This window comes from Sitophilus oryzae, unplaced genomic scaffold (genome assembly GCF_002938485.1).
Source record: "Sitophilus oryzae breed Bouriz unplaced genomic scaffold, Soryzae_2.0 scaffold_1718_pilon_pilon, whole genome shotgun sequence".
NCBI classification, from domain to species: Eukaryota; Metazoa; Arthropoda; class Insecta; order Coleoptera; family Curculionidae; genus Sitophilus; species Sitophilus oryzae.
In genome coordinates this window covers 999,936-1,020,139 of record NW_022146411.1, presented here as the reverse complement: position 1 = coordinate 1,020,139, position 20,204 = coordinate 999,936, and the positions used below count along the sequence as shown (strand labels likewise).

Below are 20,204 nucleotides of genomic sequence, written 5' to 3'. Positions count from 1 at the left end.
TACAACATATTTAAACAAAATGTATCTACGATACCTGTAATCGTCTGTTTCATAAGTGTTTTTAGGACACGAAGCTAAACATTTGCTTTGGTACATTAAAAGATGATGATCACAACTAGTACACTGATCTGGACGATCCTGACATTCTGCACAATTTGGTTGGCATGGTATACAGGTTCTATCAGCAAAATCTTAAACAAGAACAAATACTTATTGAAATGTCTGATTTACTTAGCTTATATTCTTACTTTCATAGAATCCTTCCGGACATTGCTGAAGACAGATGTCCAGATCAATAACACGTACATGTCCTGGTGAGCATGTAAGACAATTTTTCTGTTCTGGTCCAGTACATGTCTCACATGCTTCATGACACGGTTGACAAGCCCCTTGTGAATCTGTGTAACTTCTTGGTGGACATGCACTGATACAAGTTCTACAAATGTATAAATATTAAATTTAGAAATTTATTAACTTCCTCTTCATACTTGTCCATGCGTTTATATCTGCAAGCTATGCATTTTGATGGTCCCTTTCCAAAGCATCCCTGATCGTCGCATTGTTCGTCACATCCTTCCTTTGTTTCTTCATCAAAATCTATGTTATTCTCATTATTTTGCCTTACTTTAGTATTCTTTCCGTCTAAGGAACTGATAGATAATTCAGGATCTGATCCGGCAAATGAGTAGACATGAGGAAATTCGTTGAATACTTCAGATGGATCGAAGAAATTGTCTGTTACAGGTGTAACAGGTTGAGCTTGAGTTGGAAACGCAAATGTATTGCTTGCTGCTTTCCATGGGGTGGATCTAACATTGCTTGAAGGGCGTAATCTAACTGGATTGACATTGGTACCTGTTAAAGTAAAAGAAATTAAATATTATATTTTGAAAACAATATGTTAAAGCATAAGTAAATTAATTAATATAAAATTAAAAATTAAAATATCAATTTTTTGTAATAAGGCCATTGGCTTTAGAATCCACGAAAAACATTTTCCGGGTTTCTCTCTTTAATAGATGTATCTGTCTTTTACTTAATACATAATGTATAGGGCATTCCATTTTAGTTGAAATCATACGGTATCTCCGTTATTAGTAAAGATAGAACAGTGCGGCTTGCACAAACCTGTCCCACTTTATTGGCAAACGGAAGATGCCGTAAACAAAATTTTCATAGCCCTCTTCGTTTCTGAGCTACAGGGCTTTTTAGAAAATTCTGCAATTTGGGACACCCCCTGTATCTCTGTTATTGTTAAAGGTATCGAGAAGATGAAAGCTGTTTATTGTAGAACTTTTTACGTATAATACAGTGGCATACCATTTTGATTGTTTTGTTTTTTGTTGTTTATCACGGCCTTCTCTCTAATAAGAAAATTATATATTTTAAATGTTGCAGTAAATAGTGAAACTAAATATAGAGTGATATATATTTTTGAGAGGCTCATATCAAGACGGATTTATAAATATGTAAGGTGTTAAATTTGAAAAAACATAAATTTAGTTATACAGGGTGGCGCACCTCATTCGCCTCGGTTGATTATACGAAAACGGAAAGATGTAGAAACAAAATATTTTATGGGTATATGTGGGGAGGCAACGTGCACAATTTAAAATTATTTTGAAATATACAGGGTGTTTCAGAACTAAGATCCATACCAAAGTTATACTTTTTCTTATGGAACATCCGGTATTTTATTTCATTTTTGGCTTCTTGAGCCCAAAAAATTATATTATATATATAACAAAAAAAAAAAAAAATATATTATATTATTATATTACGGTATTTATTGGTTAAATATGTTTAAAATGTTTGGTTTTTAAGATATTTAAAGATATTTAAATTTGCATGCTATACAATAAAATAAATTATTAACATATTAACACCCTGTACAATACTTTTCACAATTAATTCTTGTGCTGAGTTTAAAGGTAGTGAAATAAGCTTTACAGAAAAATGTTATTCCTTCCTTAAATTTATACGGGGGTATCAAAAATTGCTGATCTATTTTAAGGATTTATTTTACATAAAAACTTTGTTTTTTCAAATACAACACCCTGTATTTTTTTAAATAAATTGAAGCAGATTCAAATGCTCTTTCAAACTATATTAGGGTTTCCTATACCTGTCTAGCTCAGATTTTGAAAAAGAGCGATTTTTCAATAAAATGACAACCAAGAGGACTAGTGTCGTCATGGCAAGTTTCCAGTGAGAGGTAGTAGCTATTTTCAAAATCGAAATTAGTTTATGGGCTTATTTAAATTTATACCAGTTTACTTTTATTTAATTTACCTACAATAGTTTAATAAATAATATTTATTAAATATGTATTTATTATTCTATGAAGAAAAACGAAAAAGTAGTTCTTTGATTTATTTTACGATGACTTGTAGATATATGGATTTTCTATAAAAGAGCCAATTACGGCAAATTCATTTTCTTCACTTCCAACGACAGATTTCTGCCTAATTTTTTTTTCTGCATGCTTTTTTTTATAAACCACACTACAGCTCTGCAAAATAATAGGACAAGTAGTTTTTCAAAGGCACGCTTATCAGAAAGAGTCATATTTGAATATCTTTGAGCATAAGCCCATGAGGCCAAGAAGAAATTTTCCTCACAAAATAAAATCACTAGTAACATATCTATTCCTTCCGCCAGCAGATACTGCTTTATTTTTCTTGATAAAATAATGAATACTTACTTATTAAACTATTGTAGGTACATTTAAGTAAACTGTTATAAATTATAAATAATAATGTCCATAAACTAATGTCGACTTTGAAAATGGTTACTAACTGTCACTAGAAAATTGCCATGGCGACACAAGCCATCTTGATTGCAAGTTTATTTAAAAATCGATTTTTATTCAAAATCTCAGCTAGATAGGTATAGGAAACCCTAATATAGTTTGAAAGAGCATTTGAATCTTCTTCGATTTATTTTAAAAAATACGAGGTGTTGCATTTGAAATAATGAACTTTTATATAAAATATATCCTTAAAATATATCAGCAACTTTTGATAGCCCTGTATAAATTTAAGGAAGCAATACCATTTTTGAGTAGTTTATTTCTCTGCCTTTAATAAACTCAACATAAGAATTAATTCTGAAAAGTAATGTACAGGGTGTTAATAATCTATTCTATTGTAGCATGCAAATTTAAATATCTTTAAATATCTCAAAAACTAAAAATTTTAAACATATTTAACCCTTATAATAAATGCCTTTTTTGGGCCCAAGAATCCAAAAATGAAATAAAATACCGGGTGTTCCGTAACATAAAATATAACTGTGGTATGAATCTTAGTTCTGAAACACCCTGTATAGTTCAAAATAATTTTAAATTGTGCACATTGTCTCCACACATATACCAATAAAATATTTTGTTTCTACATCTTTCCGTTTTCGTATAATCAACCGAGGCGAATGAGGTGCGCCACCCTGTATATATATTTTCCAAAAAATATATTTTTCGTAGAAAACAGACTACGCCACTGTATTCTACGTAAAAAGTTCTACAAAGAATCAGTTTTCACCTTCTCGAAATCATCCATAATAACGGAGATACGGGGACTGTCCTAAATGGCAAAATTTTTGAAAAGACCCTGTAGCTCAGAAACGAAGAGGGCTATGAAAATTTTGTTTGCAGCAACTTCCGTTTGACAAAAAAGTGGGATAGGTTTGTGTAAACCGCATCCTCCTATCTTTACTATTAATGGAGATACCGTATGATTTCAACCAAAATGGAACAACCTGCACAACTTTTAAATAATTTTGATTATTTTTTCGTATCTAAGAATATAGTGGAGCGACGAGGAGAGCGGCGAGCAAGCAGCGCGACATCGCGTCCAAAACAAACCTGTGAAGACAAGTACGTGCGAACATTGTAAAGCGATCTGCTCGAACGGTTAGATCGAGCAGCGAGATCGGTTCAAATAATTTCGTTTTCGTCGCTCTGTTGCGCTGTAGAAAATGATAGATTCTCTAAAATTAATAGATTTAGTGGTAATTTAGTATATGTAAGAGAGATTTTATGGTATCAGAAAAATAGTAATCACCATAACCATAACCGGTGCATTTTAGATAAGTTATGAAATAAAGTGGCAACAAATTTTCGCAAAGGTTATAAAACTTGCCATACTTTCTCGGGTTTTTGAAAACTTCATTTAACCAAATGTTTGCGACACTACTGACCACAATTTTAGCCACTGTTAGCATTTTATATTATCAATAAGTAAATGAAAATAATAAAATTGTACAAGTATCTCGCTATTCCCTGCCGCCCTACTATATGTTTCAGCACCTCCAGGCTTGCTCGACGCGGTATCGCGCTGCTTGCTCGCCGCTATCCCCGTCGCTCCACTATGTTCTTAGCCTAAGCTACTGATGGCGTAGCAGGGAAAACAACAAATTTATGTTCAAGAGAGGAGTGTATCCTTAACTTCGAGTGTATCCTCTTAATGGCGAATTCTAATTTATTTTTTTAATCAAAGTTAACTTATGAATACTTTATATTCATCTTTTCTAAAAAGTCTTAGTAAACTAATTTCAGTGTTTAACAAACTTACCTTTTCGTTTTAAAATAAAAAGTCTTATTTCGAATAAATTTTGTACATACCATAAAATATCAGTTGCCATTTCTTCAAGATACCAGGCTGGTTAACATGTCTGCTGCCAGCGTTTATAATTTGTAAATGCCATCTTCCTTCGGCTTTTTCGCCCCAAAAGTGTACAGACAGGAAAGGCCAGTCATCAAAGTTCGAACTAACGACGTCTCTGGGTCTCTCAAATAACAGGGTAGAAGTGGTTCCCATGGGCGAGGTCAATAGAATTCGCAAATTACCTCGAGGGAAAAACCTCAACGATATTTTGCATTGGACATGTTCCAGGAAACGTACATCGTTTAATGTGTTACTGCAGGCATCGACCGTCATATAGAAATCTAAGGTGGTGCCTGAAATAAAAGTAATAAATAATAATTTGTGAGTTTAAGTGCGGTTAAGTTTTAATCAGTGAGAGTTTATAACTTTGAATAAGAAGACTAAGGAAGGAGCATATCAAAAATCTTAGGTCCACCGCGATGGGCCTCAAATATGGCCTACTTAAATTCCGGTTTATCAGTGCCGTTCTAATTTTATTTAAAAAATGTAAAACTATGCTGTAGGGTAGATGTGGGGTAGACTCAATATATATATTTTTTTTATTTTACGTTGTGAATAAATGTTGGTAGTTATTAAAATTGTTATAAAAATATAAAATTCTAATAAAAATAGATAAGTTATAATAATTATTTATAACAATAAACATCCGATACGCTACTGAAGCAGGTAAATCAAACTGACGTATCTAAATTCTTTGACATCTAATCTTTGACAAGTAGTAAATAAAAGCAAAAATGCAAGAAAAAATATATAATTAGTTAATTTAAGTGAATTTCATAAACGATCGGCTTACTACACGTATGTATATTATATAGTCACTTACTAGCGAAAAGTTGTTCCATTATTTCACTCGATTTTTGCCGAGATCTACCGCACACTACACAACCAACTATTTTAGAGTCTTTTTCGATAAATCGCGATACTGTCACTGTTAATTTAAGTTCTGCCACAATTTCCAACTAGATTTACTACCATTATACAACTATCAGTAGTAGAATAAATAATAAATAACATAAAATAAGCTCCGTAAAGACTGACAAATGTACAAAATTTCAAATCAAATTCAAATGTGTCAAATGAATCATCAAACAGAACTGTCAAGGATCCCTACCCTAGAGTCCTTTTTCCGCCCACCATGCATGAATACATGGATACCATTATACTCCTTCCTTAGTCTTCTTATTCAAAGGTTTATACAATGTCAGGCATGGAAAAAAAGATACCTTAAAATTTATTTTTACCCTCAAACGGGCGCGTCCGGAATTTTGTACTCCTATTTTACTAATTTCAATAAAACTAAATATTCATTGGTCGCAGCTGTAGTAAAATGAGTAACTAATAGTGAAAAATAAAGTTCCAACCCTAGAAGCAACATTTTTCGGAAACGCCTATTTGTGCGGTTTCAAATTTTGATGCAAACTCCGGCAATACCGCATATAAGGAATGTGGCGACCCAATTTTTATCTCTTTTTAATACATTTGATTTTCCCTTAAGCTGTCTACATCACTGTCTTACACGTTAAAATCCAGACAGCATAGTTTCGATGACCAAATCGGTATATCTATCGAGAAAAGAAAATTAAACATTTAGATGATAATTTAGTCTTCTTCTAGTGGTTCGAAATAATTTTTAATTATTGTTTAAATATTTAAAATGTTCTATTTTGTTTCTTTTATTATAATATGTTCGGTATGGTCTAGTTTTTGTGAGTTGGCAAAGTTATATATTTTTTTATTTTAAATACTAAAAAAGTCTGTTTGGTTCCTTTTTTATAACACAATTTTTTTATGTATTAATAAAGTCAATAAGTATTAAAAATGTTGTTTGTTATTGTTTAACATTTTAAGTTTTATACTAAAATATTTTAAATTATAGAATATTTCAAAAATATAAGTGAGGTACGGAATACCGCAATGCACCCGGTCGTGTGATTCTAAAGTACGCGCCTGCCCGAGGGTTAAAGTTTTATTCTGGTGGGTCGATTTTGATGATTTTTTAATCAATTTTTAGCAAAATTATTTCACTTTTTAATATATTTTTAAATTAAAAATTAAATTTATCATTTGTCTGTTTATACCCTATGCGAAAGAAATCAAAATGTTATTTTGATGGAAATTTGTAACGCCTTGTGGAATGAATTAATGGAAGTAAAAATTTAAAGACTGCTTTATCCTCAAGATTGTCTAAAGACCATATTTCATACCATATGTTGGAGGTATAGATCTCTCTTCAAGGACTTCTTGACTTTTGCATATATGTTGTGGTGGCACGGTAGTCCATTTTTCCGCTAATGATACTAAAGCTCCGGCGTCCATCAATCCATAACCAAACTTATGCGATACCTTCCTTCGTACTCCGTTTGTAACCCATCCACCTTCTTTTTCCAGTGGAGCTGATCTAGATGTTAACACAACCAAGTACTGCATATCTCTCCATGTTAAAGTAGGGTTGGCTTCCAATGCTAATGCACATATACCTGAAATTAATAATAGTTTTAGAATGTAATTATTGAAAAATATACAGGGTGGTCCGAACTGTATTCCGGAAACTTCGGCAGCATTTTCTGCAGATAAAAATAAGTAAAAAAGTTCGTATAAATATATGTCCTACAATGCTTAGTTTCGGAGATACAGGGTGTAGAAGTCCCATTTTTATTTCGATTTTTTCCAATAAATTTCTGAAGTGACGTCAATATTTGGCTGAAAATTCGTGTCTGGAAGTTTTTTGACATGGGAAATTTGATTTTGATGTCAATATGACTCTTATTTGTAGGGGACACCTACATGTGTTTTAACTGTTTTAAAAAGTAATAACTTTTCGCCCCATACTGAGTAAAAAATATACATTTCCTTGACTTTTTACGTAAAAAATGTGTCTTGGTAAAAATGGCTTTCTCAAGATATTTCGAATGGAAATAGTCAATACATGTCATTATTGACACAAAAATAATCACGTTGAGTAGATAGATATTTGGCTGAAATAATAAATGTGGGAAATTTTTATTTTTTTTTTTAAATTAATCATAATAAAACAGTTTCTGTTGAACTTTTGACAAAAAAACATTTCAAATTTATGATTTCAGTCTAGTAACTATTTAGTCCACATGTTTAATTTATGTCAATGATGACAGGTATTGATAATTTCGATTCCCAATATCTCGAGAACCATTACTCGTAACAATTTTTACCAAGAGACCTTTTTTACGTAAAAATCGTTTTAAATGAATATTTTTTTACTCGGTAGTTTTATACACGTACGGGCGAAAAGTTACTACTCTTCAAAACAGTTAAAACACATGTATGTGGCGCCCCCTAGAAATTGGAGTTATATTGACATCAAAATCAAATTTCTCATATCAGAAGACTCCCAGACACCAATTTTCATCAAAGTATTAACGTTACTTCACAAATTATTTGGAAAAAATCGAAATAAAAATGATACTTCTACACCCTGTATCTCCGAAACTAAGCATGCTAGGACATACATTTATACGAACTTTTTTACTTATTTTTATCTGCAAAATATGCTGCCAAAGTTTCCAGAATACAGTTCGGACCACCCTGTATATAAGGTAATCCAGTGTACCTAAAAAAATCCATATCAGTTCGATATGCTTCTTATCGTTCGTATATCTGCCCAACAAGAGAATATTGGACAGTGACAGTTGTTTGTTATTTTTTGGATGTCTTCTGTCGATATCTTCCCTGATTCGTTGGACAGACTTTAATAGGTACATTTTCAAATATATTTTTACAATAAAGTAAAGCTTTTTAATAAAATAATGCATATTTGATCATTCCATCTCAATGGATCAAATTCCAAAAATGCTATGTTGTTCGCTATACTGAGTAGTTTTTGAAATATGACCGTTATTAGACTAAATTTGAAATGTGCTATAAGTGAAATGTGCTATAAGTATGGTTAATAAGAGAGACCAGCAGAAATTATACATCTTATTTAAAAAATACAACTTTAGCGTATCATCCTGTATATATACGAATAACTTTTAAAAATGTGCACTACTATTGTCTGCATAATGCAAAAAAAGTTTGGAGAACTTATGACAGAAAGCCTGATATTGTGTTGTTTAGAAACACCGAGTCACCCTCTGAATTAACTGATATACGGGTTCATTTTAATACTCACCAGCGGCTAATGGAGCAGATGCTGATGTACCAGTATGTTCTACTGTGCAAATATGGTCAGGTCGAAGTCTGGCATCCATATCAACAGTTGCTACGCTTTTATCATGACCAGGGGTGCCAGAACTATACGTGGTAGCTAATGTAGAAGAACACTCCTCCAGATACCATGGTTTATACCTACAAGAAATGTAACATTACAATTATTTATTAATTTTTATATTCTTAAGTAAAGTTTTACAGATACAAATCAATAATATTTTAATGATCAACTTCGGAAATAATTGTAGCAGAAAAATTTAAACCTTACATTGAAATTAAAACTTATATTAAATCTACTTATGTATAATTTGACTATTTACTATGTCTAAGTATATTGTCTACTTGTCTATGCATTAGTATATAGACTTAATATAATATATATAATATCTTACCCTGTACTATAATTGATATTACAATTATAATGCGAATTTAACAAACAATAACAATTTATGTATTATTGAACTTCAATAAAAGATAACAATACTTTTTATCTCATTTTATAAAATATTTTATTATTAATTTGAAAAAGAAAATAACAATCGTAACCTTTACAATTATGATATATTCACTAAGTTTTATGTTCCGTTACTAACAACTGCATATTATTCCAAAATTTTAAAATAAAGCAAACTCTAATGTAAATATACAATGTATTCACATTGAGTATTGGACACATAAGAAAAAGTTCATTATAATATTTCATATTTTTAATTTTTGATAACTACTAACTCTATTCTTTAAATACACGGGACCTACAAAAATATTAGTCAGCTCAAGAATAAAGTGATTATTTTTTAAAGTATTAAAAATTGATTTAAAAAGAGCTTAGAATGAAAAATATACAAGAAAATATACTTAAAAAATTATAGTTTATTATTTATAGACATTTATATTTCTACTCTCTTACAACAAATTTAGGAATAGAAACACAAAATCCATTTTAAGAATATAATATACAAAACTGATCTACATCATTACAGAGAAAAAAATAAATGAATTAATAATAGTGCTAAAGTAGTAGAATATTTTGTGGCGACTAGAAATAAAAAAGACCACTGTACTTTAGAATGATTTAAATATTATACTACTACTACAACTTATAATTTGTTTAAAAATTGAAACACCGTATTTTCAATGCGAACAGACTGCTGTCCGATTCAGTTATTTTATTATAACAGTCATAGTTTATTATAAGACATACTGGTGATTTTTAAATCACACTGTTAACTCATTAATAATTTTTTAATATTACATTTAAAAGCGTGACATGATCGTGACTTTCACTGTTACGTGGCTAATGCAGCCTGTAGTAGCGTTACTATTCGTTTATAACTATTTAAATTACAATAATTCTTGAAATATCGCCCATTACTAGTCACCGTTCTAAATGCAATAGTTAAAACTGTTACCTGAAAATTAATGTTTTACCTCATATGTGTGTGTGTAGAGGATGCAATTAATAATATTTATTTAACATATATAAATAATATTTTACTACCTATGTGGTATAAATTATTTGAATTTTTTGACTTACCCTCCTTGTGTTGCGCTAGATATGCTCAATGTAAAAATACTGTTGGTATAACCATCACAGTTGCACGAATCGGTATGTCTTCCCCCATTTCCCGATGCCCAAACAAAAATGGAACCCTTCCCTTTCCTGCCACTAGTGACGCCGTAGATAAAGGCTCTGCGAGCAAGTGGGCCTGGACCATCAACTGTTTTTCCATCATCCTCAGGTCCCCACGAAGCACTGTAGATATCAATGTGCTCGGGGTTGAGTCCTAGAGCTTTTGCTTCGACAGCATCGTTGACAACACCGTCCAACATACGAACGCCTGCAAAAAGAAATATATTGATTTTAAATAAAACACGTAGGGATAGTGCTTCATTCTAAACACATTTTTTCAAATATTTTAATAACCGTTATTCCGATTTGAATGAGATTTTGGGGGACTATATTTTGCTAAGTGGTTTTAACATTTGACTTTCACAAAAATCAAGAAAAAGTACGGGAAGGGTAAAAACTACCCCCTCACCTACATAAATTAATTTTAGTGCAAATTTTTTCCAACACCGCCAACGACAGATTTTCTTTTCGTAAAATAGTCCCTCTAATATTTACTACATTTGTTGTTTCTTGTAAAAAACGCCATGTAGCGTAGTTTTTGAGAAAACATTTTTGGAGAATTTATTTTCTAAAGCTGACCTACAATAGACAAAATAAACCCCAAGGCAAATTAATATAAAATTTATTTTTTAAGCTTTTTATGAAGCTTATTGTCTAATATAATTTGAGGTACTAACATAAAATTCCATAATTTCGCAAACTAGATTATTAGAGCATAATAGATTTTATACGCCTCCATAGCTTGATGTGACAAAAAATGTTTTTTGGAAATCAGCTTTGGAAAATAATTTTTTCCTCAAAAAGTATGCTCGATGGCGTTTTTTTACAATAGACAAAAAATGTAGTAAATACCAGAAGAACCATTATACGAAAAAAAAATCGGTCGTCTGTTGAGTTGGAAAACATCTATACTAATATATAAAATCCTTAAGTGACTGACATACTGATTAATCACGATCCTGCTCAAACCACTCAACGTAAGAAGCTCAATTTTGGCATACAGGTTGATTCTAGGGTGTAGAGGTTCGATAAGAAGGGATTTTTCGAAATTCCAGTTCCAAGAGGGCGAAACCACCCCTCAAATATTACAATATTTTTTATTTAAAAACGGTCAAGTTTCCGAAAAAACCCTTAAACACGTATACTTTATTTTGTTTTTTTACATATTTTAAGATTTTTTAAAAATGTATACAGGGTGTTTCGAAAAATTTGGTCACTGATTAATCACGATCCTGCTTAAAGCGCTTCACGTAAAAAGCTGATTTTTGGTTTCAGGGTGTTTCATAAAATATGACCATAGAGTAATCACGATTCTGCTTAAACTGCTTGACGTAAAAAGCTTATTTTTGGCAAACGGATTTTTCGAAAGTCAAATTCCAACGAGATGAAACTACCCCCCTATAATATCGCCATATTGTTTTTTCTCATGCTGACATAAATGTGAGAAAATTTTATCCAGTTTGTATGTTAATGGAAATTCTTGCTGTGCTTTATCATCACCATTACAAATGACTAATTCGACGCGAACGAAGTCGCTGGTACACGCTAGTTTATATTAAAATTTATGTAGGGGTGGGTGTAGTTTTCACCCTTCCCGTACTTTTTCTTGATTTTTGTGAAAGTCAAATGTTAAAACACTTAGCAAAACATAGACACTCAAAATTTCATTCAAAGCGGAATAACGGTTCTTAAAATATCTGAAAAAATGTGTTTGATGTTTGATGCCTCTAACGGACAAACGAAGCGCTTTAGAGGTAAATTGTGTCCAATAAACCTATTTTGATTACAAAAATACGTAGTAGTTGTATGTCAACGGAATATAGGGACATCACGTATACTTCGTGGTAGAATAATTTTACATAAATAACAAAAATGACAAAAGCAAGTATAACAAATTTGAGTCCAATCGAACGTCAGAAAGTGATTCTAATTCACCTTGCTATATTTGACCCAAAACTCAAGTTAAGACCCATAGCAAGTTAAATAAAAGCTTGTATTAACTCGTAAAAAAATAAATTACACAGCATTTACAAAGCAGTATAAGTTTAAACTCAATCTTTCTATAGCTTAATAGTGATAAAAAACAAATACCCAAATCGTATAAACATTCGGTTCGATTTAAATATGCATGTAATTCCTGTTTGTCCTAAACCAATTACACCAGGATTTAAAATTTGAGATAAACAAAATATCGTTATATAGCCTTTAACGGTTTTAATATAAAGCGTCAAAGCGAAAAAATCATAGCACGAAATAAAAATTTTACTGCCCTGTCACAAATTTTATTTTGAAACAAAAATATATATCTACGCCAGATATACAGACATTTATATTTCACGTTTTAATGGTTTTTAACATCGAATTATACTCATTTATACTCAAGTTATACGAACGAAAAGCATAAATAAGATAGCCCTAGCGATATTGCGTTTATTGCGAAGATCAAAATGAGAGAACACGTACATATGCACATATTTACGCCATGCAGAAAGAAAAAAAAGTTAATTCCGGACCAGGTATAAATTACTTTTATGGACACTGGCCGCTATCCTTTATCCGGAAAAATACCGTGTATAGCTGTTAAGCCGGAATAGTAAAGTGGCCGGCTTGATAACAAATTTCTCGGGAGAATATTTAACTGCCTACGTGATAACAAAAATAAACGATACACAAATTTTCACAATATATATCATTTTATAGCTTTATATTAAATGAAATGTTTTAGCTATTTTTTCATTAAAAACAACGAGACAAACTATAAATTGAACACAGTGTTTCTTTTGATATAATGAGGAAAGTTATTCTTAATTTATTTTTGGTTACTATTTATTGGTCTGACAATATTAGGTATGTGAACAAATTAGTTTTCTAAACGGCTTTTTACATACAGAGTGTTAACTTTTCTAAAAGAAAATCTTTCTCCTTATTTATGTTCTAAATCTTTTTAATCTGAAAACATATGCCTAAGTATGTTGAAATTTTTCGTGTTACGCAGAAAATAGCAAATTTTTAGTATTTTACAGTAAAAGTCGTTTTTACACACTAAAATTGTATATATTACTTGTTAAAATCAATTAAATAAAACACAATTCATACAATTCGGCACAATGCACTAAAACACTTTACTTTTGCACTGGGCGCACGTTTCGCTAACCATGTTAGCATCATTAGTAGATGATACAAGCTCAATACAGTTTTAATCATCTGCTGATACATGGTTAGCGAACCGTGGGTCCACTGCAAAAGTAAAGTTTTTTAATGTATGACTAAATATATTTAATAGATAATTGCGGTATTAAGTCCGGTAAATTAACTTTTACAGTATGAGTGAGATGTTTATGGACGAGGCTAGGAACCAGAGTCAGAAGAACCAGAAGCTTTGCCCAGAACTCTCCCTCTTTCTCTCTCTGCTCGTTTCTTTAGTCATGAGGGTCGTTACCTCTTTGGAATGCCTCTATTCCCCTTTCTATTTTCTTCTTCCACATTTCTCAATCTTCAGCCTGGTAAAACGATACGTGAAGGGGCCAGTCTGTGACTTGTTTGATTTGATCAGACCATCTCATAGACGATCGGCCTCTACTTCTCTTTCCCTGTACTTCTCGCATCACTATAAGTCTGTCTACACTGTCATCTCCTCTTCTAGCCACGTGTCCAAAATACTGCAATACCCAGTTCATGCATAACGATGACAGTCTAGTGGTTACACTTAACTCTTCCAGTATTAACTGATTAGCTCTCCTCGCGGCCCAGAGAATTTTAAGCCCTCTCTTGTAGCACCACATTTCACGTTTCAAAGTCCAGAATTTCGAAACGATTATTGTAAAAGTTAATTGCAGACGAATGACGTACGATATTTGATTAGGTTAGGTTGTAGTTGGTTGATTGCCAAAACTTAGGTTTTTAAGTAACTGAGAATTTTTTAATCCGTTTATGTATGGTTCTGAATATTATTGTATTTACTGGTGGAAATATTGTCAGTACTGACATAAAATTTGAATTTGATGCGGAATGCTTTGGATATATCTATGTAACACAGCTCTTCTAATTTTATTCATGTCAAAGTCTGGGCCGGTCATGCCAATAAGTGGGTCGGTCAGGCGCTGTGCACAATTTTAGGCCATAAGTGAGCGTGCTATGTGCGCAAACTAGTAACCTAACTAGTGCGCGACTCCGAAAATTGGAAACACGAAAAACAATGCTTTTGACGATAAGTTTATAATCTGTATAATCTGTGGTATCAGTAACAGAATCATATTAACAACTGTTTAAATGAATGGGCTTTCTCTATCGTATTTTTTAAATGAAAAAAGATTAGAATTTTCTAATTTTCCTGTAAAGAGAGCTTACATGTATCAGAAGAGTATTTTACACCAATTTTACTAAAACAACATAAAATTAATTTTAAAATTGTTTAAATATTAAACAAGGTGATTAATTAATTTTAAATGACGGCTGAAAAAAGTTATATATTTATACGGAATTCTGGAACGGAATGTTGAAAGCCTCAAAAAAGAATACATAAAATAATACAAATACATTTTTTGAGTATATATGTTGTTTTATGTGCAATACATATTAAAATTAATTTGAAGATGGTGAGAACTGGTGACCAAGCATCACTTAATGTTGTATTAAATAATATTAAAATAGTTTTGCTTCAGAATGGTTACTCTGAGTAGTCCATACACAAAATTATATCAACTTGTAAAACTGACTCATTGGTTCATCAACGTGAGAAGGATGCTCTCTCTCTCTTTCTCTCTCTTCCATATATAAAGGAACGTCAGAAAAGATCAGGCAAATAGCCAAAAAGTATAACATTAAAACTGTCTTCAAATCAGGATCTACTCTAAGAAGCGTCCTAAAACAAACAAGGCCGGCCGGAATCATTAAAATAAAAGAAAGACCATCTACCAGCTACTTTGTAAATGCTGTGAGTCGTCTATTGGAGGGACTAAACGTCCTCTAAATGTACGACTTAGAGGGCACACAAATCACGTACAAAAATGTGAAACAATGAAGTCAGGTATTGTGGACGATGGTTGGACAAAACAGCACAATATAAAGTGGTCGAAAGCTTGGGTTATCTATAGGGACCCCCATTGTAAAAAGTGTAAATTTAAAGAAGCCGTGTTTGTAGCAAGCAATAATAACATTTTTAGCAATCCTCTAGTACCGAAATGCCTACGATAGGACAACCACTGATAAAACGCTCTAATGCAGGCATTCTATGTGGACAACCCCACAGTTGATTGCACCCAACTTTAAAGGGGTGAATGCCTGACCGCAGTATAAAAGCTTAGTAGTAATAATAAGTATTTTTTTAAGTAATTAGTTTAGTTTACACTTGATAACGGTCAGTAATCCTTCTGACCGAAACGTTGTGTTAATAAAAATAAATAAAGACAACGAAATTCTTTTATTTTCAGAATAATTAATATTGAACATAAGTAGCGACTAATTCCTTAATAATGATTAAGGGTAAGTTACTCTTGTATTTTAAATGGAACATCCAATCGAGTATTGTTTGGAATTTGATGCAGAAAAATGTGTGTTCAAAATACTGTAAGGTTGCCTACCGCTCGGACAATACTTTCTAATTATTTTCACTTTTATGATCCGATTTAGTATCAGATTATTTAGTATTAAAAAATATAATTAAAACAGACTTTTCCAAATACTAGATTTAGTTATTACAAAAAAAAAATGAAAAGTCGCGATGGCCGCTTTGATAACAAATTTCTAGCTAAAAAATACCCTTTTGTTTGATTAAAAACACAAACGGTCCAATATTTTTCAGGATCAAAATTTAATAACCGTTGCCCAATTAAATCGAAGTTTTATTTACCTCATTCTGTAAACATAACGAGCTAACATGTCAATCCAATTTTATACCTTTGTTTGGAAATAGAAAAAAAAAATGATTCGATACCTACTATGTACCAAGTAATCGATTTAAAGAAATATTACAAACATCAAAGTTAACCATTTATTGTAAACTAACTATTTTATATATCTTTCCAATATTTATGAACCAAAATATAGATATATCAAATACAAATTTAAAGATTAGCCATAGCGTTTCCGTTCCTAGTGGTGAAGATTAGAGTAACATTATTTTAACAAATAGTTTCCTGATATATAATATATTTAATAATTATTAAATTAATGTGGTGTAGCTAACTAGTATAGTTTTATTTAAGAAAAGTTAATTTTATTATAAAATCTTCCAAAATATTATGTTTATTAGCAGAAGTGATTGCATTTCAAATATTTCCAATCATGTGTTAAATTTTTTTTTAATAATATAAATCAAAAATCAAAGAAGCGATTGGCCATACAGTACTAACATCTACAAATGCACGAGCAATACATTTATTTTTAATAGATTGTTTTAACAATCAATTTCAAATTTAAAAAATAAAACCTCTTTTATTTTTCTTTTAGAGGCTATCGCTTCTTTCATTATAATTTTAGCGTTATTAAAATTTATTCTATGCCCTGTGTCCCATGAAAGCTGACAAATCTTAGATTTGTGAAAAATCTACCTTTCTTAAATAATCTTTATGTTCTTTAATTCGAACATTTAAGGGTCTAGATGTTTCACCAATGTAAAATTTATTGGATTCACATGGTATTTTATACAGGGTGTCCCAGAAATAAGTGCAAATATTTTAACTGGTAGTATAGTTCAACCCCAGAAACACGCCTATGAGGTTTTTTTTGCAAAAAAAATGTTGAAAATTTAAAATTTTTCTTGACATTTTCCGGGAAATTTGAAAAAACTTTTTAGTGCCACTTGTTTATTCACCTGAGATTTGTCTACGGTGTATATAAACCTTGCACTGTTGCAACCTCCTATGTTATCCACATTCTACATAGTTCTACATTTATAAATTTATAGACAAATTTCTACTCAAAAATTAGGAATGTTAAATTTAATCTTTTATCAGTGCTCATTATTAATAATTATTATAGAAAAAAAAACACATTAATTTTAGTACTTACCCTTTCAATGAAAACTTAACAAAAACCACCGAAGTTTAACTAAAAGGCTAAAACATTACGTTTATGACGTTTACGAAAATGATTCATCATATTATTCACAACCAGGTCACAAAAAAGAAATTCCTAAAATGTTTATCGTAATTTAGAATTCAATATATCGAAAACAGCCCAACGAATAATCGATTAATTTCTGTTTTGTTTGTTTTCTTTCATGTTTCTCTGTTTTATTTGCAATACATATTAAAAATTAATTTGAAGATGGTGAGAACTGGTGACCAAGCATCCTTAATGTTGTATTAAATAATATTAAAATAGTTTTGCTTCAGAATGGTTACTCTGAGTAGTCCATACACAAAATTATATCAACTTGTAAACTGACTCATTGGTTCATCAACGTGAGAAGGATGCTCTCTCTCTCTTCTCTCTCTCCATATATAAAGGAACGTCAGAAAAGATCAGGCAAATAGCCAAAAAGTATAACATTAAAACTGTCTTCAAATCAGATCTACTCTAAGAAGTCCTAAAACAAACAAGGCCGGCCGGAATCATTAAAATAAAAAGAGAAAGACCATCTACCAGCTACTTTGTAAAATGCTGTGAGTCGTCTATTGAGGGACTAAACGTCCTCTAAATGTACGACTTAGAGGGCACACAAATCATGTACAAAAAATGTGAAACAATGAAGTCAGGTATTGTGGACGATGGTTGGACAAAACAGCACAATATAGTGGTCGAAAGCTTGGGTTATCTATAGGGACCCCCATTGTAAAAAGTGTAAATTTAAAGAAGCCGTGTTTGTAGCAAGCAATAATAACATTTTTAGCAATCCTCTAGTACCGAAATGCCTACGATAGGACAACCACTGATAAAACGCTCTAATGCAGGCATTCATGGACAACCCCACAGTTGATTGCACCCAACTTTAACGGGTGAATGCCTGACCGCAGTATAAAGCTTAGTAGTAATAATAAGTATTTTTTTTTAAGTAATTAGTTTAGTTTACACTTGATAACGGTCAGTAATCCTTCTGACCGAAACGTTGTGTTAATAAAAATAAATAAAGACAACGAAATTCTTTTTATTTTCAGAATAATTAATATTGAACATAAGTAGCGACTAATTCCTTATTAATAATGATTAAGGGTAAGTTACTCTTGTATTTTAAATGGAACATCCAATCGAGTATTGTTTGGAATTTGATGCAGAAAATGTGTGTTCAAAATACTATAAGGTTGCCTACCGCTCGGACAATACTTTCTAATTATTTTCACTTTTATGATCCGATTTAGTATCAGATTATTTAGTATTAAAAAATATAATTAAAACAGACTTTTCCAAATACTAGATTTAGTTATTACAAAAAAAAAAAATGAAAAGTCGCGATGGCCGCTTTGATAACAAATTTCTAGCTAAAAATACCCTTTTTGTTTGATTAAAAACACAAACGGTCCAATATTTTTCAGGATCAAAATTTAATAACCGTTGCCCAATTAAATCAGTTTTATTTACCTCATTCTGTAAACATAACGAGCTAACATGTCAATCCAATTTTATACCGTTGTTTGGAAATAGAAAAAAAATGATTCGATACCTACTATGTACCAAGTAATCGATTTAAAGAAATATTACAAACATCAAAGTTAACCATTTATTGTAAACTAACTATTTTATATATCTTTCCAATATTTATAAACCAAAATACAGATATAAGCAAATACAAATTTAAAGATTAGCCATAGCGTTTCCGTTCCTAGTGATGAAGATTAGAGTAACATTATTTTAACAAATAGTTTCCTGATATATAATATATTTAATAATTATTAAATTAATGTGGTGTAGCTAATTAGTATTGTTTCATTTAAGAAAAGTTAATTTTATTATAAAATCTTCCAAAATATTATGTTTATTAGCAGAAGTGATTGCATTTCAAATATTTCCAATCATGTGTTAAAATTTTTTTAATAATATAAATGAAAAATCAAAGAAGCGATTGGCCATACAGTACTAACATCTACAGATGCACGAGCAATACATTTATTTTTAATAGATTGTTTTAACAATCAATTTCAAATTTAAAAATAAAACCTCTTTTATTTTTCTTTTTAGAGGCTATCGCTTCTTTCATTATAATTTTAGCGTTATTAAAATTTATTCTATGCCCTGTGTCCCATGAAAGCTGACAAATCTTAGATTTGTGAAAAATCTACCTTTCTTAAATAATCTTTATGTTCTTTAATTCGAACATTTAAGGGTCTAGATGTTTCACCAATTAACTGAAATCCGGGCTTGATCCGGGTAATTGGATGTAGTTGGCGACATCTGCCGGCGGTTCTCAAAATGTTGCGATTATTTTTTTAAATTTTCAAAGTTAAATAATTCGGTTATTTTCAATTTATTTTAAAAATGGTAAAGAGAAAATATGTTTATTTTGACCAGATCTACCACCCCTTAAAATATCTGCACTCATTTCTGGGACACCCTGTACAGATACTGGCTTTTGTCAAAGCCCTGAGACTGTATCTATGATTAGTTATAAGACGTTATATAACTCAGGAAAGGGAAATACACAATCGATCTGTAAGGTCGCGTGATTACCCCCCCCCCAAAAAAAGAAACATTCTACATTCTACCATCTTCTGATGCGTGTCAAATACTCGTCAGCGAGTAATGGCCGTAATATGTATATTTTACGGTTAAGGTCCGATATTCGGTTAATA

General features: G+C 31.2%; 1 protein-coding gene across 1 annotated transcript in view; it reads right to left on the bottom strand.

Annotated features, from left to right (window-relative positions):
• Nucleotides 1-20,204, bottom strand: part of LOC115881411 (furin-like protease 2) — a 664,870-nt gene that overhangs the window by 8,090 nt on the left and 636,576 nt on the right. Inside the window, exons 5-11 of the mRNA XM_030898870.1 lie at nt 10,384-10,687; nt 8,812-8,987; nt 6,869-7,141; nt 4,622-4,957; nt 489-855; nt 249-436; nt 35-191 (exon numbers count right to left, since the gene is read on the bottom strand). Of these exons, the coding sequence (XP_030754730.1) occupies nt 35-191; nt 249-436; nt 489-855; nt 4,622-4,957; nt 6,869-7,141; nt 8,812-8,987; nt 10,384-10,687 (1,801 nt within the window). The remainder of the gene's footprint in view (nt 1-34; nt 192-248; nt 437-488; nt 856-4,621; nt 4,958-6,868; nt 7,142-8,811; nt 8,988-10,383; nt 10,688-20,204) is intronic.